The sequence below is a fragment of the Micropterus salmoides genome, unplaced genomic scaffold, assembly GCF_014851395.1.
Source record: "Micropterus salmoides isolate LMB-PRFRI ecotype aquatic unplaced genomic scaffold, ASM1485139v1 Ms_hic_scaffold_21, whole genome shotgun sequence".
NCBI classification, from domain to species: Eukaryota; Metazoa; Chordata; class Actinopteri; order Centrarchiformes; family Centrarchidae; genus Micropterus; species Micropterus salmoides.
In genome coordinates, this window is record NW_024041262.1 from 23,279,715 (window position 1) to 23,304,245 (window position 24,531).

General features: G+C 40.2%; 1 protein-coding gene and 1 long non-coding RNA gene across 6 annotated transcripts in view; one reads left to right on the forward strand and one right to left on the reverse strand.

The window, feature by feature from the left end:
• LOC119915998 (PH and SEC7 domain-containing protein 1-like) overlaps nt 1–24,531 on the reverse strand; it is a 78,273-nt gene that overhangs the window by 25,842 nt on the left and 27,900 nt on the right. For 2 of the 5 annotated variants that reach the window (XM_038735823.1, XM_038735822.1), the window contains exons 5-10: nt 24,054–24,521; nt 18,125–18,319; nt 16,658–16,738; nt 15,472–15,584; nt 14,939–14,997; nt 13,246–13,335 (exon numbers count right to left, since the gene is read on the reverse strand). In XM_038735823.1, coding sequence (XP_038591751.1) covers nt 13,246–13,335; nt 14,939–14,997; nt 15,472–15,584; nt 16,658–16,738; nt 18,125–18,319; nt 24,054–24,521 — 1,006 coding nt within the window. Of the gene's footprint in view, nt 1–13,245; nt 13,336–14,938; nt 14,998–15,471; nt 15,585–16,657; nt 16,739–18,124; nt 18,320–20,639; nt 21,063–24,053; nt 24,522–24,531 lie in introns of those variants that run through there. The other 3 variants (XM_038735824.1, XM_038735826.1, XM_038735825.1) reach the window with 3 other exon arrangements.
• On the forward strand, nt 10,590–20,814 carry LOC119916000. The gene is made up of 3 exons (XR_005447060.1): nt 10,590–10,833; nt 17,056–17,139; nt 20,689–20,814. It is a non-coding gene; the product is annotated as an uncharacterized LOC119916000 (long non-coding RNA).

The window sequence follows — 24,531 nt, forward strand, 5'->3', positions numbered from 1 at the left end:
TAAGCTACATACACTTTTAATTATTTAAGTAAACAAATTAAAGACATAATTTGGTCTGTTTAGAGCAGAAATTGAGAAATTTTGAAGCCTACATTGTCTTTTCTAGCTGTGTCGAGATGCTCAATGTCTAATTGGATTGGTTTCCAAGACTCACCCCATAATAATTGTCTTTTGGTCATTGATTTTAAATAAAAATTGAGCAAATCAGAGGAGAAATACACAGTAAATTGTGTTTGGTTTGTAATTTTTAAATGGCAAAACAGTATCATGTTGTTTAAAAAAAACATGATGAGGCCAAAACATTGCACTAAAGTCTGAATGTATCAATTATTATACAAAACAACACTCATACATGCAAAAGGCTATTCAAAAATTTTCTTTTTAAATTTGGCATTATGTATAATAACAACTCCATATTCAAGAAATTTGAATTTTCTAGCAATTGTTTGATGGTTCAGGCTTTACAGGGTAAAAGTTTGGTCTCCACCTACTAGAGAAAAACATATCTGGCTCTCTAGCTGCTAAATGCACCACTATGTTCCTCCGCTAGTCTCAAACTGTATCTGTGTGTTGTTTGGTGCTGCGGCCAAAGACAAAGGTGGTGACAGATGCAAGCCGGAAAACTAAAACACAGAGCTGAAAGATGCTAAAATGCTCAGTAGAGCTGAGGTGAATTGCAGCGTTGGGTGATTCTTCACTACGAGCGTCCCCTTTTATGTTGTCAGGACATCCATTGTTAATATAAAAACACTGATTATCGCCGCTTTAATTCACAGGCAGGAGCTTTATTTCTTTTTGTCTCATATCACTGCTGGAAAGAAAACAAGTGAATGTGTAAAATTTCCAAAATGTTGAACTATACCTTTAAGTGTCCTACAGACAAGCATAATTATTCAACCATATTGGCACTTTTCCCCTTTCTGCTCAAATGCCACAGATGATTAGTGTGTTTGTGTTTTAATGAATTCTTAAAAGCCTCACAACCGGCAATATGCATACACAAAGTACTTTGTCACAGTACAGAGATTTATGGCATTTCTAAGTGACTATATGAACGTTAAACCCCAAATTTTCTCTGCATAAAGTGAAACTATTCCAACCCCAAATCAAAGTTTAAAAGCAGCCAAACATACTGTAACCTTTGTGCTGTAACACTGACATGGAACCAGATCAAATCCTCTTGGTGATCACAACTAACATAAACATAAACAAAACCCCCACAACATAATGAGGCCAAGTGAAAGCAGGACAGAGAAAAAGAGGCGACAGAGAAAACTGAGCGTCTGACAGAAACCTTTTGCTCACAAGACAAATGAATGAGGTGTTTCCCCGAGAGAAATGGTCAAATAGAAATATTGACTTGAGAGAACGAGAAGGCCTAACAGGGATGATGTGTAAAAAAAGGCTACAGGAGCGTGACTGGAGATTTAATGACTGTGTCAGTCATAAACTATGGATTTTTACAAATTATTTTGCCCACAAAGTGTTTTTTAGACTTTGAACTGATACACCTTGTCCTCATCTGATCCAGCCTTTGTCCTGACAAACAGTCTACAATATTCAAAACAAAAGAGTTTAAAATATTTGGTGTTGTGCTGCTATGCAGCCTCTTTTCTGTCCCACAATCTCAAGACACCAAAAATGAATCAAATATTTATTTATGTTTTTAATTGTGAAACCAGCAAAGGGATTGTAGTATACAAGAGTATCACCTCAATGAAGGATAATTTCAACAAATGACATAAAGATATGTTGGGTATAATAAAATACTTGGGTCATTGTACTACTTGTCTGAGAGATTTCTGATTTCCTTGTGAAATTCAAACATACAGGGACTCAGCACTCTTACTTCCCGCAAGTGCGTCTCTATTTCGCCGAGAGGGCGAAGTAAATCTGCATGAATTTTTTACAACTTCTACTTTGGTGAACTTTGTCCCGACACAATTACTTTTGCTGTCCCACTTTATCTGGTGTGACTGAGCCTTTAAAGTCAAAAAGTGACTTTAAGCACAAGACAGGATGTGTTTACTTTATTAATATCCCTGCTGCATTAATGTTATGTGTTGCATTTTACTGCTGTTGATGTTTAAGCTTGAACTCATTGATAATATTATTTTAATAGAAAATTTGTAATCTGAAAAGCAACTAAAGCTGTCAGAGATATGAAATGGAGTAAAAAGTGTAAAGTAGCATAAAGTGAAAATACTGAAGTCAGGCACAAATACATGAATTTGTACTGAAGTACAGTACTTGAGTAAATGTTACACCATTGAGAAAAACACTGGATAAAATGGGATATTTATAGGACAAAAAACAGACATTGTTTTCATGCTCTACTTTTTCCAATCCTCTTTTTTTATTGGGTGTTTTTAATACTTAATGTACCTAAACCTTTGTGTAACGAACTGTATCTTTGTATTTGTTGATGTCCAATTGACAACCTCATCCGACTCCTCCTGCTCTGGGTCTCAGGTTCTAAATTTAAAATGTTATAAAAATTTAATAGGTGCTGTGACGGTGAAAAAAAAAAAGACAACAGTTCCTCCCTCGTGACAAGAGTCTGTCTTTTGACATGCACCATCAGGGTGGACATGACAGGCGAGTTGAGATGTGAGTGGCGTGGCACTCTTTCGCCGGCAGCAGCAGCTTGTGGACTTGTGGGTTTAAGCTTGAATCCCAAGCACTTAACCCTGAATTACTCAAATGAAGCTGGGTCACTGCGGCTGCACAACAAAGAACAGGTAAACACCTGCCTACCAAAAGCAAACCAAATGACGGTGAAAAGCTAAATATAATCTGTTACCTTATGACCTCTATCAGTTTTCCCGTCTGCTGTCAGTCTCCCCCTCCCCCTCTCCAAACCACTCAATATTTCACATCTTGTCTAAATCTCTCCCTCCGTCCCTCACGGAGAGTCCAGACAGCTCGGGGAGAGGGGGAGTGTATCCACATGTCTCTGATGACCCAAGCAGCTGTCTCTTCTTCACACTCTGTCTTTCTTTTTTTACGACGTCTCTTTCTGCCCCTTCTCCTTCAATAATTTTTTGAGTAAAAATGTGTGAGATTTGTCTCTTTCTGTTCTGTTCTGCTCCGTCTACGATCAATATAGCATTTGTCGCCCTAGACAGCAGGTGTTGGATGTGTATCAGTGGAGAAATTCAATTATTTTAGAGCATATATCCAGACTGAAAACTGAAAACTTATTGATCTTATTTTTCTGGATTTTAAACAGCTGTTTAAGCTGAGTGAAATGAAAACATAAATGAATTGGGATCAATATGAACAAAATGTGCAGACTACTCCAGTGCATATTTTTTGTTTACTGAGAAAAAGACAGCTGCACTGTTTTACTTACAGTTGATCTCTCAGCAATGAAATACAAAAACCCCTCAGCACTCAGCACATACTGTAACACAAGGGTCATTAGATGTTTGTATTTCAAAGCAGTTATTTCATTCGATCAAGACAAAAAAACTATAATTTCACAGTTAAAGACTATTTAAATATTTACTATTGTGAACACTAAAGCCAATAACTCGGAAAATCATCTCTCAATACTTTTAAACTTCCCCAGCCCGTCCGTGGCGCTAAGCCCAAAGTCTTTAAGTCCTTCCATCACATCACAAATATATACCTTTATTTTAATAAATGATTCCTTTCAAAAGCAGTGCACTGTAGTTTTTTAGCAAATGCTACTCAAACAGGAGGAAGCTTTTGTTGTTTTCTGTGGCAGTATGAAACCACATTTGGTGCTCTAGAGAGTATTTACAGCAGCAGGACAGTGTGTGTTGGACTGAGTCAGAATAAACTACAGTTTGTGTGTTCATGGTGATAACGCAACATGTCACCCAGAGATTCTCACTGATGTGTTTTTAATAGTCTTTGGTCAACAATGGAGCCCTAAGACACAGAGAAAGAAGAGCTCCTTGTTTAAAAAAAAAAGTGCTATAAAAAAGATATTATGAGGTCTCCAAGCCCGATTGTGGCTGGGAACCCAGTACAGGCGGAGTGGCTTGGAAGTCCCGCATACAAATATCAAATATCTCATCAAAAATCATATCAAAAATCTTCCATCCACGCGTTCGGGGGATCGAGCTGAATTTCGTAGTACAGGCCACGCCCATTTCCTTCAATATTTTTTCCCCGCAAAATTGCGAAAACTAATAAACCTATTTTAATTAAACTCCTCCGAAACCACAAGTCTGATCGGCACCAAACTTGGCACGGATAATCTCTGGACCAAGCTGATCAAAGTTTGTAAAGGAAATTTTGGTCCGACAAAAACTGTTCCAGTTATAAGCTAACAAATGTTTGTGAAAAACGCTAAAAACAGGATGTGATGTCATATCTTAGGTTTGAAAAGTCTGAACGATACCAAACTTGGGGACCTTATCTGGCACGCCCTCCCGAGGGACTGTATGAAATTTGGTGTCAATCGGCCTCTAGGTGGCGCTTTTAATCGTATATGAAGTAACACTCCCATAGACATACATTCATTTTCTGTCTGAGTAACCGCAAGTGCCTTTAATTTCAAACTCTGGTCGTTTATTCACTGCAGGCCCCCGGACGAGGGGCGTGGCTGGCGCCGGGGGGGGCTTGGACCCAGCTAACAACTGCTTGCAGTTCTAGTTAATATTATTATTATATGAGGCTTAAGCTATACAGACATTACTTGTTAGTAGGATCAATTCATTGCTGTCTTTGGTTTCCAAACCTAAAATAAAGGCTGACGTGTAGCAAAGACTTTATTTTTTCAAATTCATCTGACTAATTCCCGTCTCATCTACAGGGACATGCAGAGCAGAATTCTATATGAAAAAGGGAAATGAGTTACCCAGCTTTGGTGTGTAAATAGCCGAAATATAGTATATAATATATAGCTGTTAAAAATAGATTTTTAAGCATCCCCCCTAGGGGAAAACAATTTGTCCGTGGTCCTACAGAATTGTATGTCTGAGACTTTTAACACAACTGCTGTTGGAATTTAAAAAACATAATTTGTTTTATTGTTTTAACAGTGATGTACATTTAAATCAGTAATGATGTTTTCAAACGGATTTCTCTCCCTCCTCAGACATGACCTGCTTGTGTCTTTGCCCAGGCTGGCGAGGCCTGGCACTAAAGCGCCAGTGCAGATGTCAGACACACTGACAGCAGCGACACATGCAAGAATGATTTCTTCTCCCTCATTTACAAAAACAAATCATCCATCTTTTCCCTCACCATCGATGCTGCCACGCAATCGATAACATCAGTGCACCTAATTACTGTTTGAAGAGCGGCGTTCGGCGTCTGATTGAGCTGTACAACATTTTCACTTCAGCAGAATTTGTTCTCCTGCTCCAATGCGGGCTGCTAACCTACTTCAGTGCATCATTAGCTCCCACTTCAAGCTTTAAGCCCTGAGCAGTGCTGAAGCGAGAGAGAGAGAGAGTGAGAGGGAGCGCAAACCTATGTATCGCTGAGCCTCACAATAAAGAAAGAAAGTTTCCTCCAAAGCACTAGCTTGGGCCAGCAGCCAGATCCTCAAATTCTGCAGGGAGCTGTTGCTACACAGCAGCTATGTTTTCATGCAAGCTGGGGTAAAGGAACATGAAGTGGTTATGAAGGCTTAAGAGCTTACAGTGGCGTTGGGACCACAAGTCTTAATCATTTCTTTTTTGTGGTAATTGCCCAAACAGTGAGCCCACTCATCAGTTACGGACAAACTTAGTCCAAATACTGCAGTGCAGCGAAAACAGCTGATATAAGCAATAAAGTCTTCAACAGAAATGACTAAGCAAGTAAACAAATAACTAGATGAATTATGAGAATGGACAAATTACAGGATGTTTCTGGTTCACAAAATTCCACTTCACGCATTTGTAGCTCAATTTTATAGAGATGTTACAAAGGTTTTAAAGTCACATTATTAAAGGAATAGTTATACACTATACACTTTTCTTTCTAGTGGAGCGTTTGATGAAATAATTGATACCTCTCACAACTATTGGTTATAGCCACAGTCAGTAGTTGATTTGCTTATATTAGCACGAAGTCGTGAAAACTAGCTTGGCTCTGTCCAAAAGCATCACATTCTACCTCCCAGCACCTCTAAAGTTTTCTAATTAACACATTAAATCTTCATTGTTTTACCCATCGGACATGCTCAGAGCAGCTGCTTAGAGCCCAGAAAGACACACAACCATAATCATAAAACACCAAATTGATTTAGTATTGGTTAAACAAATTATATATTGCGGATAAATTAGTCATGCTTAGAGATTCTAGTAGGCAGATTTTGTTAACTTCAGACAAAGCCAGGCTAGCTGTTTCTCCCTGTTTCAAGCCTTGGTGCTAAGCTAAGCTAACCAGCTCCTTGCTGTACTTTTATATGGGTTTTTTTTGTCCATAATTTCTATCGGTAAGGATATTTTTGCACTCATTAAAGTAATTCACACACTCATTATACTGTATATACACATGCATTGTTCCGTTGTACGATTGTCATAGTTGCAAATCGAATAACATTTTATCTTTGCTTTCAAGCCACTTGAACCAGTACCTGCCTGACTGCCTACCTATCTACTGTGCCCGCCTGTAGGCCTTTTGATTTTAATAAACCACCAAAAGCATGCAGTATCTTTTACTGTCCTTCCTTTGTTGCTACTCTCCCTCATCGTTTTACCACAACAGGTCTGTAAACTGTGATGGATCTTTACAACAAACATATTGGGAAATAATTTGACAGTTCACATTTGTTTTCTCTCCCAAATAAGTCGGGCTAACCTGGATGTTTGTTGAGTATCGACCACCATGTTCTGAGATTACAGCAATTAACGTGGTTCATACAATGTTATTATAATGCTGTATGAGTTTTAATAAACCAAAATTATCCTGAGCCACCAATAAATTCAAATACAGGATTGTCTACTTTGTATATGACATGTATGTAATTGAGAATGGCTGTTTTGTTGACTGGCCTCTCTCTCCTCTAAGCCACAAATCAGTCTGCCACATCTCTGTTGACTGACCGTCTGGTGTGGGTAACTGGGGGAGGAAAATATCCTCTGGAGGACATTAAAATAGTTTATTGGCTCATTATGAATCCTGGAACAACAAGAACACACTGATTGAGACAAACAATCAGCAGTACTGGAACAGACACGTGTGCTGTGCTGCATGTACACTCTGTGCCACCTCCATCCATCCTGTGTCTGGTGGGATGTTCTGACATTAACACAGTTTAATTATATTGTAATTTTCTTATGTTTCAACTTTCATATTTTAAAGAACATTTGATTCGTCTTTTCTAAAATGTAAAATTCTCCTGCAATCTTTATATCAAGTTACATGAATATATGCCCTGGAAATAAGTACACAATTTAATGTTTCTACAAAACAGAAATAACACGGAAAAGTCAAAACAAAAATAACTTCAGGCTAGACTCAAAACTTCCCAATGGCTAAATGTACACCACCACCAATTTCACTTTCACCTTTTAAAATGATATTCAAATGCACTGAAATTTATCAAAATCAACAACATATTAGTAAAACTTGCAGAAACCCTGTCTGGATAATGGGCATCATAGCAACCTAGCAGTATAAGGATTTGGTCGTACCAACATTTTTAAAGCAGCTATAATCTATATAAAGATTTTTATAGCAACAGTGGATCAAATGAGTCTCTGCAGTTCGCCTCAGATTTAGCCTTTTTCAGCTTGCAACTTTACTGTTTTGGTTAGCGTAAACTGATCTGGTAACATTTTTACCAGCAGCAGGCAGCTGTTTTCAGCAAAAACCCACTGTATCTGCCCAGCACAAAGCAGCAGACAGACTTTGCGACAAGCTGGTGAACATAGTGTAGCATTTAGCAGCTAAGGAGTCAGACTACACCCCTCACATTTTTGTAAATCATATGACAACTCTGAAGAAATGATACTTCCCCTCCCTTTTCTTGCCAGCGGTTTAGACATTAATGGCGGTGTAATGTTTTATTTTGAGGGGACAGCACATTTACACTGTTATACAAGCTGTACAGTCACTACTTTACTTTGTAGCAAAGTGTCATTTCTTCAGTGTTGTCACATGAAAAGATATAATCAAATATTTAGAGAAATGTGAGGGGTGTACTCACCTTTGTGAGATACAGTATGTCCCTCAGAAGTTAGTTAGACCTAACCACAGCTAAAAGAAAGTGAATGTGAAGAAAGTTCACCATATCAACTTAAAAGGTGATGATATGTCAGTGCTGTTTAAGATGTGAAAAAGGCAGGTTTACATGCAAAGGTTCAGGCAGAAATCAACAAATTTCAAAGAGAATCACTGCAATCAGTTGATTCACTCACAAAAGGCGAACTGCAGTGTTTGGTCAAGCACCTTTGTCAGACATAATCTCCTTCATTATTTCATAATTTTCTGGCCATCATACAGGCATAAATGCAATAAAAAATCTATCTGGGTATCATGTCGGTGTGCTAGAAAAAGTGTAAGAGAGGGTTGTGATGGCATAGCTTTACGTACTTTTCAGGAGATTGCTCAGTTCTGTTCCTGCTTTGTGGTGGTAATGGGAAACATATCACAAGGTTTAATCAAAATAAGCTGAACTGGTGAGTTGAGAGGAAATAATTGAGAGAAAGGAAGAATCAGCGATAATTGAGAAGAGAGTGATTGTGGAACATAATTGAAGCAAAAAAGATACATACAAAACAGAAAGAAAGGAACTCACTGATGATAAAAGACGGGCAGTCTACCTGAGGGAGAGAGGTGGCAAGGGGGTGCCATGGGGATACAAAGCCCCTCATTATTTTCCAGTCCACCAGGCAGCTGATTTCTGTTATTAGCTACAGGGCTCAGTAGTTCAGCGCCACTGCAGTGTTTATGTCCCACTGAGTAAAGCTTCCATTTATGGCACAGTCTTAAATAATCACAAAATACTGTGAATAATCACAAAATACTGTGTGCTATGATGGATGTAGCCCACGTTAATGCAGAGCTTTCACTTTATCCAAATTTGAATAAATGCAGACTTGTTTCCAAACTGTGTCAAACGTTAGTAACTGCCGTCAAACCTTAGTGACTGCCGTCATACCTTAGTGACTGCCGTCAAACCTTAGTGACTGCCGTCAAACCTTAGTGACTGCCTGAAATGCATCATTCAGAGTCAAAAATTCTGCCCCGTGTAGTTGTTTTATTAAAAAGACATTAAAATTATAATTATTCATCAACAATTTGTAGTGAGTTTGTAAAAACAAACTTGTATAAATTGTTTTGTCTACTGTCAGTATTTTATGAAAGGTGACCAACAATTTCGGAATGAACCATTTGAAATTCAATAGTCCTTGCAAAAGCCGCTCATGAGCACAGTTGATACTGAACTAGACTCTGTAGCCATACTACAGGTGCTGTGAGGCTGTACTAAATCTAAAGCTAAATCCTAATGTCAGCGTGCAGAAACAATTTCATGGCAATCCATCCAGTGGTTGTTGAGACATTTCAGTCTGGACCAAAGTGGTGGACCCGCAGACAGACATTGCCATCCATCCATCCAACCATCGTCAACCGCTTATCCTGCGTACAGGGTCACGGGACATTGCCATCCATAGAGACATTTTAGGACCAAAGTGGTGGACCGGCCGACAGACACTGCCATCCATAGAGCCATGCCGCTAAAGCATGGCTAAAGCAAAAACAAAAATATATAAATATCTAAAAAATAAGAAGTAAACACTCTTTTTTTAACTTATATGTAGCTGTATTGTATTGTAATGTATTGACTATCCACTACAGTTTATTTTATTGCTGTAAAAACAGGCCACTGTCTGAAAATGTTGGAGGGAAATTAGTATTTGCTATACTTGGATTAAAATGAACCACTTTAAACCTGGAGATAAGGGATGTCAAAGAAGAACAGAAGGATAAAGTTATGGTAGAGAATTCAAAGAAAGATTTGATTGAAGCGCAATGGTCGTTATGATACTGTGGCAAAATGGTGAAAGAGGAAACAAGGGCTAAGTCTGGGACAACCTGTGAGGTATGCAAAGAACGAGCACCAGGGAGAAAAGGAGTCAGAGTGAAGGATTTCTCTGGCTCATTCTGGGTGTATTTACAGCACATACTAACACAGATACCAGATACGAAAACGGAAATGGCAACACAAAAGAATGAGCGGAGGAAATGAGGGATACAAGGATGATGGAGGGGAGGAACAGCAGACATTTTGTAGCAGGAAATGATGGAGCGATAACTGAGAAAAAGGGAGGAGAGGAAGAAGCAACAGCATCCAGGGGCCAGTTGTCTTTAAGTTCAAACTTAGCTTGTTATAACCTAAGTGTTTACTGAGAGGTCATTTACTCTTTATAAAACTAAAATGTGTTGCATCACAACAACATCCACAGACAGTAGCTATTAATTCAAGTTGTTGTAGCTAACTGAACCAAATGACAAAACCAGCTTGCTAATATGCGTCTGGTTTCAAGAATGTCAGAGGTCCATCTATCCATTATCTATACGTGCTGATCAGAGCTGAGTAGGGGGGGGGGCTGGAGCCAATCCCAGCTGAGACTGGGCGGGAGTGGGTACACCCTGGACAGGTCACTAGTCCACCACAGGGCACACAGAAACGAAGAACCGCTCACACTCACACCTGAGGGCAATTTAGAGCCACCTATTAACCTTTATGTCTTTGGTCGTAGGAGGAAGCACCTGGAGAGAACCCACGCAGACACGAGGAGAACATACAAATTTCACACAGGAAGGCCTGGGAGGACCAAGGATTGAACCCTGGATCTTCTTCCTGTGAGGCCACAGTGCTAACCAATGCACCACCGTGCCGCCCTCTGAGTGTCACAGGTAACGTTTAATATATATCTGACCTGGCACTTTATTGAAAACTGCTTTATGTGGTCAGAGTATGTTGCCTTTAAGAGTTATTGTCTGCTGGCTCAACTCAGACACTATGACAAAAAGTGTCCACAATATCCCTGATTAACCGACTTCATCACAGATGATAACTAGAACACAACACAATATACCTCAAATTACAAAAGGCTGTGCGCGTAACTAAAAGACCTACAAGGTTAGTTCGGCTGCAGCCACAGCCTGTTCACCCTGCTGCCTTCTGGGAAGAGATATAGAAGTTTCAGCTGCCGCACCAGACTGCAGAGCAGCTTTTTCCCCCAAGCTATCAGGCTTGCTTCTGTATTAATGTATATTGTCAGCTATGTAGCAGAGGGGAGTTACAAAGCTCAGTTTCATGATATAACCTGTTATATGGTGAGAATAGATGTACCTACCTACCTACCTTATAATCAGAAATGTCCCTCATACTTTACAAAGGATTTGCAATTACTGTAAGTTTAATATTTCGTTTGGCAATCTAAAACTAATTTTGGGGAAGTTTTGTTCTTCCTGTTTACACATCTGATTGCTTTTACTGTAACTGGATGGTGTTTCAGATGTTTCCTAGCAAACAATTTACACATTACAAAGATCTTTACCATCTAGGACATTCACATAGTTAGCATGGAATTTCCTGTTTGTGTTTCCCGGGAAAAGTGTTTCCTTGCTGAGATGTGTGGAGGGACAGTAACATACTAACACTACTAACATTAGCAATTATTTGGAAGCTTTGACCAACTCTGATTGCTGAAGCCTCATGTTAATGTATTTGTAGCTAAATTTCAGAATGAAGTTTTGCACAGAAAAAAGAATCTCCGATCTCTTACAAAGTAGTTGCACTGGGAAGGGAGCTCTTCATGGCCAGTATTGGCAGGAAAAATGAATACAGCCAAAAACTTGTACAATAACTTGGACACAGAAGCCTTATAGTCAATAAAAAAAACCCTGAAACTACCTAATAAGACCTTAGAAAATATATTATTTAAGAGAAGAGACGAAAGGAAAGGACGGAGAGCTTTAGGAAAGAGCTGCAGAGATGACGGGTCAAGTTTGGGGAGGCGAGAACAAAAAAGAACAGGAATGGGTGGAGGTGAAAGAATGTAGACAAAGGTGGCAGAGAGACACAGTCTAGAGATGGAGATTAAACTGTACCGGAGCTTAACAGAGCCAAAATAAGGAGCAAGTGAGAGTGGGCAGGCAGAACATTTACAGAATCAGTGAACAAGGGAGTGAGAGAAAGAGAGAAAAGAGAGTGTAGCTCGAGGGTAAGAAAGAAGAAAGGTCTCATTGAAGGAAAACGAGAATAAAAGAGCGAGAGCTTGTAGAAAGTGGAGGGCATGATTTAAAAAACTGAATGTGTACAAGCAATGATAAAACAGCTAATGCACATATGTAGGACTGTCTCTCTCTGCCGAGCTTAGCTCGCAGTCACATGGCCGCAACATGCATACTATCTGCCCTTAACAACAGGCGCAGCCTTTCATTGCAGAATTAATTCTCGTTGTCTCAGCAGACGGACGTGGCCTCTCTCTCTCTCCCTCTCTCTCTCTCTCTCTCTCTCTCTCTCTCTCAATTCAAATTCAATTCAAAATAGCTTTATTGGCATGAATGTGTAACAACAATATTGCCAAAGCATCATACATACTACACAAGAACAATCAACCCCATACATTTCATTAAACAAGTAATTAAAGCGTAAAGCGTCTCTCTCTCTCGCTCCTTCATGCATTATAAATACCCCATTACAACTTGTTGACTTGCACTCTGTGGCCCTGTGGCATGTTGACAGACCACTCTGCAGACAAAACTAATCAACAGCATCATCATTAGGCGCACCAATGGACAGGCAACCCGCACTGATTGGGTTATTTCGCCACATCATGGGGCCCCAGGCCTCTGTCTGAACCCTGTCTATTGCAACCAAACTCAACAGGGTTAAGCTAATAGCCTAATCTAATGCTGTTGAAGTCACGCACAGATACCCTGAGGGTGGCTACGTCTCATTCTCCTTGTCTCCAGATCATATAACAATTAGTCTTCCGTCCTGCGCTGTAGCTACAGTGTATCAGGAAGTGGCGGGCCCAGGCAGGCTTCTGATTGGAGGCCTCCAGAGATGAGGTGAATGCCAGCTGGCAGTGAGCGCAGGCCAGACAGCCAGGCTCAGTTGCACAGATCTGAGGGACAATACAATGCTGGCACACACAGTCTGCTCGCTCTCATTTGGGATGTGTGTCTGTGCATGACAGCCTATGCATGTGTGTGTGTGTGTGTGTGTGTGTGTGTGTGTGTGTGTGTGTGTGTGTGTGTGTGTGTGTGTGTGTGTGTGTGTGTGTGTGTGCTATTTTAGACTTGAAAGTAGCTTACTTTAAGCAGATCCTTGTGAAAATCTTGGCCGTCGTTCAGTCCTTCCAGGTTGCCAATAAACTGTGTGCACGACATCCTCTTGCCGATGTTCTGAAAGGGAAGAAATGTAAATTTACTATTTATTTCATACTTCTTACACAATCCTCACACCCTTTAACACTGACCGCCTCCTCCATGCGGTCTGTTTCAATTAACTCAGTGAATTTGTATTCAATTTGTAATTCATTTTAAAGCAAGGACCTTTCTCTATTAAAAGTTATTATGTGCTGTCTATGAAGAGCTAAAACAGAATGAAGCCTCTTTTACTTTTGAATTAACTATAAATTAAAAGAATAGTTAACCCCAATCAAAGTCTCTCCTTTTTAAACATACCCCTTATAAGTTAACACATATAAAAATGTGATCAATGTGATATTTAAATAGAAGCAATGTGGAGGTGAAATAAAGAACAAAGATGATGATGATGATGATGATGATAAATGTAAAATAATTTGTAAAGGGAGTATTTCAGCTGATGTAATAATGGTGACAGTGATAATCATGATGATCCTGTTTAGTGTTGAAAGGATTTGTCGATAGGGCCAGGTGCCAAACCTTAACGCTTAGCAGTGCCATCCGAAGTCTGCCAATAGCACTGGTTATTGAAACTATCAGAGTACCAAAAGCTGGCATTGAAAGCCTGATCATACTCTTAAGTTTCTGTATTCTTTGATCAGATCAATCCTAATAATTGCCAATTTTTAAGGCCAAATACTTGTGTTTAAACAACATTTTATATATAAGAAGGTCGGCTTTATTTGTTAAATGTGTAGAAAAAAACATGTTTATATTTCTCAAATAAAGGTGCCGAATAAAATACTGGTTTGATATCAGTTCTGAAAATTAGGTACTCGTCTCAACTACAATTATACACAATTTTTATAATCAAGTAATGATTTAAGACATTTGTAAAAAAGGTTAACTTTTGCACATTCAAGCTTCAAATGTGAGGAAATGCTGCGTTATATTATTCTCAATTTAACTTCTGTTACTGATACTGTTGGTTGGACAAAACAAGCACTTTAAAGACGTCATATTGTGCTCAGGGATATTATGAAGCGTCATTTTAGAATTGATTACTGTTTTAATCCAAAAGTCTCAGCCTTTATCAATCACGCCCCTCTGTCACTGTGATAATCTGTGCGTAGAGGGTAGTGACGATGACCACACTCACAACAAAGATCATCTTAAAAGTGTATGTCCTTACATTTGTTGAAACTTTAAAGATCAGCTCTCCCCTAAAAGGAGCTGATCCTCTATCCAGTCACCTCTGTAGCCACTTTAATTAATCATTCATTTGCAGGGCTGCACTATCGCTGAGAAGAGCCGCCAATGGCCCAGATTTGCGAAAGGAGGCTCTGACTATAAAAGAAGCAGATTAAAGATGGTGAAAGAAGCTTAGTAGACAGACCTGCAGACCCAGATCAGCTGGTGATCAGACTTACAGTCTTATATTCCCCAAACTCAGTTAAAACTGCCTTTGAGGATAATGCAGCTCTTAAAACTTGATCTTTTATTTGTTTATCCTTTGCCTTGGCCAGTTCGCAACACCTGCAGTACCTGCACATTTAACTGTACAGTAGATTCTCTTTTACACACCAACGAACTCATCCAAACACAATGTATGCTCACATGTTTGTTAGTTATTACTCACCTGACCATGTAGATCGGTGTTCAGCAGCATAAGGGCACAGGTGAGCGTGTGAACTGCGTCTAAAGGATGAAACAGTGAGTTAGCTTGAACTGCAAAATGACTTATACTCACTTAGATCGTAACTTTTTCTGTCAGCTTACACATACTTAAATTAAATATAATACCACATGTTATCATCCACTAGTATTAATTAAATTATCTAAAAAGATAACTCCCGGTTAGACTTGTTGTCAGCTTTTACTAGCCTATAGAACAAGTGACATGATTTTTCCAGGGATTTTTTAATTAAATAAATTTAAAATTTGTTTCAGACAACAGATTCCAGGGTTCCCCACATTGGGTTGCCTTGAAACTGCAACCCAGAGCACATTTTAATCAACATGTGTCAGCCACTGAACAACCTCTAACACCGAATACTTTTATATACTATATTGTGTCTCCTCCTACTGGAATCAAACATTGAATCAAAGCTCATTATACTAATTACTTGTCCTCGTTTGATTTCTTTGCTGGTACTTCTCTGCAGCACTCACCCTCTGATGGTAAGACTTTTGGATTGCAGTCCAAGTAGCGCTTGGAAAAGTGTGACAGCACCCTCTCCCTCTCCTGAGTCTCCCCCATCAGGGCAAACTGTCTGAGGAAAGTCCTGCAGCCACAAACACAGTAACAGTCAGCAGATCTTTTAACTTTTAAGATGACCTGTTTTAAATAGTAATAAGCATTATAGATAGTTAGATTATAGAAAATAGAAAGATTGATTTCATGTGTTTCCAGTTACTTTATACTTCTACTTCACTCCATGTCAGAGGGAAATGTTATATTTTTCACTACATTGTATTATTCTTTCAGCCATACTTGCTAGTAGCAACTTAAAAAATATGATGCAGTCTTACATAATAAATTTATAACTACAAGATATAAAATCCTTAAAACATTAAAATGCTGCTTAAATGGTAATGCAACAGTAATAATAATCAATGGTATAATATATGTAATGATGTAATATTAATATTAAGTACATAATAAGTCTTTAAGTACATTCTTGAAGGCAGAACTTTTTTACATTGTAGTATAGCTGCTTTTACTTGGCTTTGTTGGTCACTAACTGCTTATTAACATTTCTGAGGAAAGCAGATTTAAAAACACATGATGGTGTATAAAGTGAAACAGAAAAAAACTGCATAAACGGGAGTAGAAAATGTGTAGGTTGCATGCTCAGTTTATCAGTGCATATGATTACCTACTATAATGTTACTGTACAAACGTTTCACTCTAAATGCAAGACCAAAGCTGCCCTCTAGAGAGCAGTGTTTAACAGTGGAGAGTCTTCACCACAAACAAAGATAAAATCAAAACATCTGCAGAATTAAACCCGAAAATCACACAGAAGAAAGGATTACAAATCATCGACACATGTTTAGACCACAGTCATATTTTAAATGAATGATACTTTGATTCATTCTGTGATCATAAGATTATAGTAGTAGTAATAATAATAGTTTTTGGAAAATTCAACAACTTCCAGACAATGGTTGGCTATTTGCTTGATATACATTTAAGATTGAGCAATTTCAAAATATTTTATGTGATAAACAAGCAGGCAACTTGTCTTCATTACATCTGAATAGCCTATATACAGTAAATATGTTGAAATTAATTAAATAAATAATAAAAATTCATCCATGGCTGTATTGAATTTCTTGGACTGTGTGTTCTCACCGCAATGCTTGGTCAATCACGAGGCCTGTGAAGTTGAAGAAACTCAGATATTCTTCTGCTACCATACGACTGAAGTCATTACTGTAGACAAACAGGTATAAAATATCATAAGGAGAAATACAGCAATAGAAAAACAACATCGGAAGAAGAGACAAAAAGCACAAAACACTCCAGTGACCATAAAAGAACAAAACGTCAATCAAATGTTCAAACGCTATCATTCACAGCTCAGTGAAAGGCCTCAGTTTGGGCTGTCAATCAGTCAGCGTGCACTGGCACAGTCAGCTGGAGATGCAGACCAGAGGCCAGGAAAAAAAAATAGAAAAGAGGAGGAAATCCACAGGGTGCATCTGCCAGAAAGTGAGGAAACCCTTTAATCCAAAATTCTTTCTCATCAGCACGAGCAAGCAGCTGACAGACCGACGGGCTGATCGAGCTGCACAGCAGTGGACGAATGCAGATCTACCAAAACACAGCACTTGGTAAGCAGTATGTAAAGTGGCATACAGTAAATGTACTGGAAACTGAATGTGCACTAGCAGATTAGCATTCATGAAATAAACATACGATGCAGTACAAAGAAACTGGTTCCAATGCAAATCATATCCCTGTTTTAGAGTAAGCTAATTAAGAGAAGCTGTATTAGTAGAAGAAATATTATTACAAGACAATTTATGTGTTTGCTGCTTGGTGTGTCAAAAGAGGTGCTAGTTTGTTGTAGTGTACACAATAGCTACCTATAGCAAATGGATGCTAAATAGTTGCAAAGGTGTTTCGTGTGTGGTAAGTAGTTAGAAATGTGGATCACCGACTACAAGTTACCCTGTTTGTTGTGTAACTATTTTAATTAGTTCATCAAAGTAATGTAACTTATTACATTTATTTACTTTTTGATTACTTTTCTAAATGTCTAATAAAAGTTACTTGGGAACTATTTTCAAAAGACAGCTTGAGAGGCAGTTTAACTGGCAGACAGCAACAACTCTGCCTCTGATTGGCTGGTACTCAACAGCCAGTCAGAGGCAGGACTGGAGTGCGTCTTGGTTGATATGGCTTTCAGGGTGCTTGCTAGCACCCCAGAAGGTTTTCACTGACAGGTTGCCAAGTTGTTCAAAGTGGTTGCTATTTGGCAGTTAGTCTTTTGCTAGTATGAGGTGGTAAATATGGTTTTCAGCGTAGTAGCTGAGGTGTTCCTAAGTGTTTCTATGGTTTCAGTGTGGTTGATAGACTAATTGCAGTGCATTTCCGAGTAGTTGCTTAGCTGTTTCTTTGGCTTTTCAAACAGTTCCTAAGGCTTTTGTAAGTGTGTTGTGGATGGCGTTGGGTAGCAGACCTTCCTAACAGCAGCTAACTGGTTGGTAGCTATAAAAAAGAAGCAACAGAATGATAATAATATTACATGTAAAGGATTAGACCACGTGACAAAACAAGCACTTGCCACAACACAACAACTCTCTAGCAGCTCACTTCTTGCTGAGGTGGCGTGCCACATCGGACTTCTTGAAGCCATCCAAGTTGAAGAGACGTTTGGCCAAGCGTTTGGCGGCTGCTAGGTCGGCCCGGTGGCTGCCGTTTGTGAGCGTTTCACTGCTGCCCAGACCAAGTCTGTCACTGAGGTCGTGGTCCAGCTCAGAATCTGTCGCCAGACGTGCCTTCTCCCTGCTGAGACGAATCAAAGGTTGAAGAGAGGGCAGAAATAGTGAGTGATTAAATGACAAATGGATGGACACAAAAGGATGTGGAAAGATGGGAAACATTTTACATTTTACATTTCACTCCAAAAGTTGAAAATGGGACCAAGAGAGAAAGAGGAGGACAACTGACATGGATTGGTAAATAATTGAAAAGGAAAGAGAGAAAGGGATAAAAGGAGGAACAAAGAATGATGGTGATATAATAATAAAACTAATAACTCCAGTATATTAATAATTTAGTAATATTAATATCTGATCTGTTCAGCACAGATCTTAAATTATACTTTCCAGCAGTATGTGATGTTTTAACACCGGAATACTAAAATAAATAAGGGAGAGGTGAAACCAGTAAGAAATTAGATTATAAGATAAATATCTGTTATATTAAATAATATAAAAACATGCATGATGAATGGTGAGTGGATAGAGAAGGATGATAAAAGAGGTATGAAGGGATGAGAGATAAAATTTATAATGGAGACAGAGCAGAAATGAATGAGATCAAATACAAAGTAGTAAACAAAGATCATATTTTACATTCATTCATTAAGTATAACATATGCAAATCATTTTATATTCAAACATTTTTGCCATGATTATACACGTTAACAACTGCATTCAAAATCTCTTTTGCCAGCTTCCTCGCTTTCACGTTATCACTTCCTAATTAAGCCCCTTCAAAGCATTAAACAGTTCAGAAGTGCAAACTTATTACATCTCATTATTCTGTGGTAATAATTTAAGCATGTTATGTCACTCTGAGCTAAAAGAGAAGTACTTTTCTGGCTTCTGCAAGAATATGGATGACAGAAACGAGGTCCCTGAGTTCAGATACTTGGAAATCGACATGATGCTGACATTTGTCGCTGCCGTCGAGAGCTGTGTGACAATTCTTGTCACCACAGCCGGCCAGAGAAAACAATGACAGCTCAACAGCTGAGAGTTGTATTCAGAAAAGCAAGAGACACTTCCTGAACAAGCAGAGCTCTCATTTGGATTTCTCAGCATGAGGGACAAGCCAAGAAAACCCACAGTCCCAGGGCTTTGCTTCCCACACTTACACATCCTTATACTGTCAATGAGTCAGGATAAATCACACCAGAGCAAACAGTCATTAATAACACAAATCGACTAAGTAAGAAAGCTGCAAGAGTCCAATGGTCAACTTTTGTTTCACAAAGCAGCCTACACAGAAGAGCAACACTAAGTCTGCAGCCTGCCACTGTGAGGTTGTACTAAGACACAGCAGTGATTTGACCTAAATGCTAACATCAGCTAGCATGTGCAACGTTTACCATGTTCACCATCCTGGTTTAGTGTGTCAGCATGCTAACATTTGCTGATGATCAAATGATGGAGCTATATGAAAAGTCTGATGTTTACCAAAGTTAGCACAAGTCATCCTGAGGGGGGTGTGAATGCCAAATTTCATGGCAATCCATTCGCTCGAAACGACATATGTCGACCTGATAGAAAAGTCAGGGGATCGCCAAAGTCATTAGGATACTTTGTGTGGGCAAAATGGATATCTCTACCAAACTGCATGGCAATACATCCAATTGATGTTAGGACATTTCACAAAAGAGCACAAAAGTGAACCTCATGGTGGTGCAAGAGAAAAGGTGAAAAGGAACATCTGGGAACCTCTGCACAAAATGTGCTGCTAATCCAGTGGTGCTCACACTTTCTGTCATATCCCGCTTCAGAAGCCAAAAAAAGTTTATGCCCCCCACCCCAGCAAAAGTGGACTAAATTTTTTATCAATCATTCGAATCAATACAGGCAAGTGAAATAAACTTAAGGTTAACAAAATAGCCTTGCTAGCATCAGAGCACTTTTGTTTATGTCACCACATGACTCATATTCATGCAACTGTGCCCCCCCCCCCCCCCCCCCCCCAGGTTGATAATCACTGTGCTAAAGGACAAGTCAGGAGGCCACCAAAGTAGTTCTGAAGTCTTCCTCTTGGGTCCACGAAGAGATTTCATGGCAACATATAGGTGTTTAGAAGACATTTCACAAAGAAACACAAATGTCAACCTCATGGACATGCGAGATGTAAAAGTCAGGGGATCACCAAAGTCACTAGGCTCCTCTAGTGGCTGAATTTCCCCAAATTAGATCTACTCTGCATCCATCATTACTGTTATAAAAGTGAAGTGAACAAGCTTGCAAATATACTCTGCACCTAAAAAGATCATTTCAATTTTCATTCTGGCCAAACATGATATTCAAATCGTCTGATATCCATGGCAGACAGGTGAGACAGCTTCCTGGGTGGGACCCACCTGTGGCAAGAACGCCTAATCGTCAAATACCTCTCCTCTCCGACTGCAGATGAACCATGACAGCAGAAGACAGATGGTGTCCTCATTGCCGTCCCCTGAGCTGCACCTCGCCTCAGGCTGCTCGCCCGCCTGACCCCCCCCCTCCTCCCGGCCTCATAACCTGAACGCATCACCGTCCTGTCCAGAGAGCAGGCACTAACGCGGAGGAACACCTGTAGTCGCTCCCGAGCGGCCCGCAGACTTTGCCAGTCCTCTGCTTGGTTTTGAGTCTGACTGAGACCTCATGGGTCCCCCCCTTTTCTTTCCTCCACTTTCTCACTCTCCCTCTGTGTTTGCTGTCATTTGATCTTCACAGCAAGCGTCCTTCTCCCAAAGTAAAAGAGCTGTTTGTCCTGCAGTGCCTCTCCTCCTCTATCTTTTCCCCTTCGAGTCTGTTTGCTGTTGTTTCTGTTCCCTCTTTTCACTCCTCCCTCCCTCTCTCTCTCTTTCTCCCTCCATGTTCCACTGTGTAAACTCTCACTGTCCCTTGCTGACCTTGGATTCGGAGTATGGCATGAAACTTGGCTTGTCTGTTGCCTAAAAATCTCCCTTCCTTCATTTTCTACCGACCATTCATACCCCCACCGCCCTCTCTCTCTCCCAATCCATCCCTTGGGTGTTGTACAAATTCTAGTCTACCTTGTTTCTGGTGTGAGCTTTAAGCACACCTACAGAGAAAACAAAGATATGAGGTTTAATATTGGGTGTGTGCCTGTAAACTGTTTACTCTATACAACCATTACTGCCTGGGGGGAAAAATAGGTGGCCTTTTCCTAAACATCTGATGCCTTTGTGCAGTCTGTTTACAGCATACTCCTCACCCGGGCCTGCAGGAGTGTTCATAATCATGAGATTAAGCCGGCGCTCTAATTTAGGCTCCGCCACCTGTCAGCATTGTCACATCAAGAACTAGCACAACTAGCAACTAACGCCAAGAGGTCCTGAGAGAATTCCTAGTGTCAGCCTCTGCTTTAACGGTATCCCTGCATAATTGAACCCCCTCTCAGTCCACTGAGCAGCTCTGCACAATGAGCCACTGTGTAATGGTGTAGATCGTCTGAAAAGGGTGATGTGAGGGAAGAAGGAGAGGGGGGTGTAGGGGAGTGAAATTCCAACTTTTATCAAAGTATGGACAAGCCTTCAGAAATATTTGCCTCGTGGACTCGCTCCTGGATTCCACAGCTCCCAGGGCTGCCCGAGTTCAGCCGGTTATAAAAGTGTGATAAGATCAGTTAAGCTAAGCAAACAACTACCTGAACTAGTCCGGTGTGATTTGTTTCACATATAAAGAGGAAGTTGTGACAAGTTTATCTTTAAAGACACTAATAAGAAAAAATGTGGTGCTGTTGTTAACCTTTCAGGGAGTATTTGTGCATTGCCAGCTGAAACTTGAGACTGGATTGCTTTTTGTGACACACACACACACACCTCTGTTCCTGCTGCTCAAAGTTACCCACCTGCATTAGACTCACTCCTATGAAAAAAAAGCACTTTACAGAATGTTTGCTGTCTTCTTCCGCCACCTAGTGGTCAAAGCAACAAGGAGACACTCTACCTCTGCAGTCTGTCACGGTAGGTTACAGTGACATTCACAAAACCAGTTTTTCTTACTGTCACACATAAACACTGTAGCTGTCCTTCCCCCACCACAGCAGATATACCAGCAGATAGACTGACGTCCCAGATTTTTTCATAGTTTGATTCTATCACATACTCGGCAGTAAGGATGATGTAAGATAGATTAAGATGTTTTGCTATGAAGAAATAAACAATTTTCTGCCGTCACACACATCATAAAGACAAAGTATTCTGGATATAAAACAAGTTCTCCTGTATTGCAGGTGGACGTCTGTGGAGAGTAAAAGGAAGTGTTTGGAACTGTGACAGTCAAGGTGAGTCCCTCACTGCTGCAGCAGCCATCTGCCTCTGTCTAACAAGCCTCACACACACACACACACACACACACACACACACACACACACACACACACACACACACACACACACACACTGCCTGGCACACAGCAGAGGGACCACAGGCAGCCTTCTAGCGACCTTCACTCTAAACTACTGGGCTCCAGAATAGCTCTGCAGCACTGCTCTGCACAAGGAGAAGGATCCAGACAGAGACACATTTGTCTGGAGACTGACAGCAGTCCATTAACGGTGTTCTGACCTCAGATAAAAGCCATCAAAACTGCATTAATACTGACTTAACATCAGCAACTCAGTAATTTGTAAGCTTCAACCGTTCAACCATTCAAAGGACGCGGGCTGACACGAGACCAGGTTAATTTTGTGTCTTTCTATGAGCCTGATTACCCCAAACTATCACTCTATATCTCTCTCTCTATCTATAAGCATGCATAGAAGATTATACTTGCTGTTGCACTAGCTGTATTTTAGTGTAGAGATAAACAGAACATTAAAGAAAAAAACAGAGAATGATATGCAACAACAAACATGACCCAGATTCTTGGTGAATCACCAAAGCACAGGTCACCTGCATATCAGTTGTCAACACTATTGCTTCACTTCCCGCTCACAGCATGTTTACGTTGGGGCTCCGTAGATTATGAAGAAAATATATTCATGTATTTTGACAAGACACCGGAACATCAAAACTATACAGTTTGTGAACTTGTCATTCTAAAACCACAAGCATTAATTACAATTACAAATCAGAACATTCAGCTAATTCTGACTTTTTAAAAGCTTTCAGTTTAATGGACAACTGAGATTAAATAGTTTGTGCCAAAAGTTCATTGAGTCCCTCCTAATGCAATGGTCAATCAGCATTTTTATATTAACAAAGCATCAAGTGACTACATGTAAAGTGAAAGTGGTTGCTCTGCAGTTCCTCTACAAAGGACTTTCAAGCTCATGTTTTGGTTTTACAGTACAGAACTTTAGTGTTTTGGTTCAATCCTTCCGGTCTCATCATTAACATCTTTTCTAGCAGCAAACTCACTGTACTCTCCGTGCTCTGCACAAAAACAGCAGACAGACACAGTTAGCAACAAGCTGTTGAACATAATGTAGTATTTAGCAGATAAATAGCCAGATATGTCCCTTAAGAGTTGGCAGAGAACAAAACTGAGCCAAAAGGAGGAGAGTGAATTTTGAACTTACGGATAAGGTAATGGTTGCTCTGTCACTGCCGGATGTGTATATAAGCGATTAACACATTGGCTCGTTAAACAAAGTTATAAGTTCATAATATATCTGTATTGTATTTATAGCTTCTGGCACTGTGTCCCAAAAACAAATCAGGTTTTAGTAGTGTTCAGAAGTTTGGTTACTATTATACCTGTCATGTGTGAACTCATAGGCACAGTAACATTTATCATGTCTACTCTACATGCTGCTAACTCACCTCGGTAATGAGAAAGAAATGTTGCTGTACCAGCTGCTCCCCAGCTGTGCATACTCTCGTCCTCTGGGTGGCGTGTCGTCTGAACCGCTGCTCAGCCTCTCGCTGGAGGGGGCTCGGGTGGCATCGGAGTCCCCGGTCACGGTAAAGATAGAATCGGAGAGGCTGGGCCTCTCATCGTGTGCCAGAGGGGCGAAGCTAAGCTGGACGATCTGCCTGGCGCTCTGGCAAACCGGAGCATGGATGGCAGGGGTTAGTGTGGGTAGGTCAAAGGTCAGGACCGTTTTGGTGCTCGAGGTCAGCAGCTCCTCGCTGTCCAGGCTGTTGTACGATGTCCCTTTGGCTCGGTGAGACTCCATGATGCTCTCAAAGTGACGGCTGAAGGTGTCCTCTACAGCACAGCGAGGACCAGAAACCAAGATGGGGGATTTCAGGGCTGGGTGGTGGTTATCAAAAAACGTTTCCATTGGTCTGCACAGAG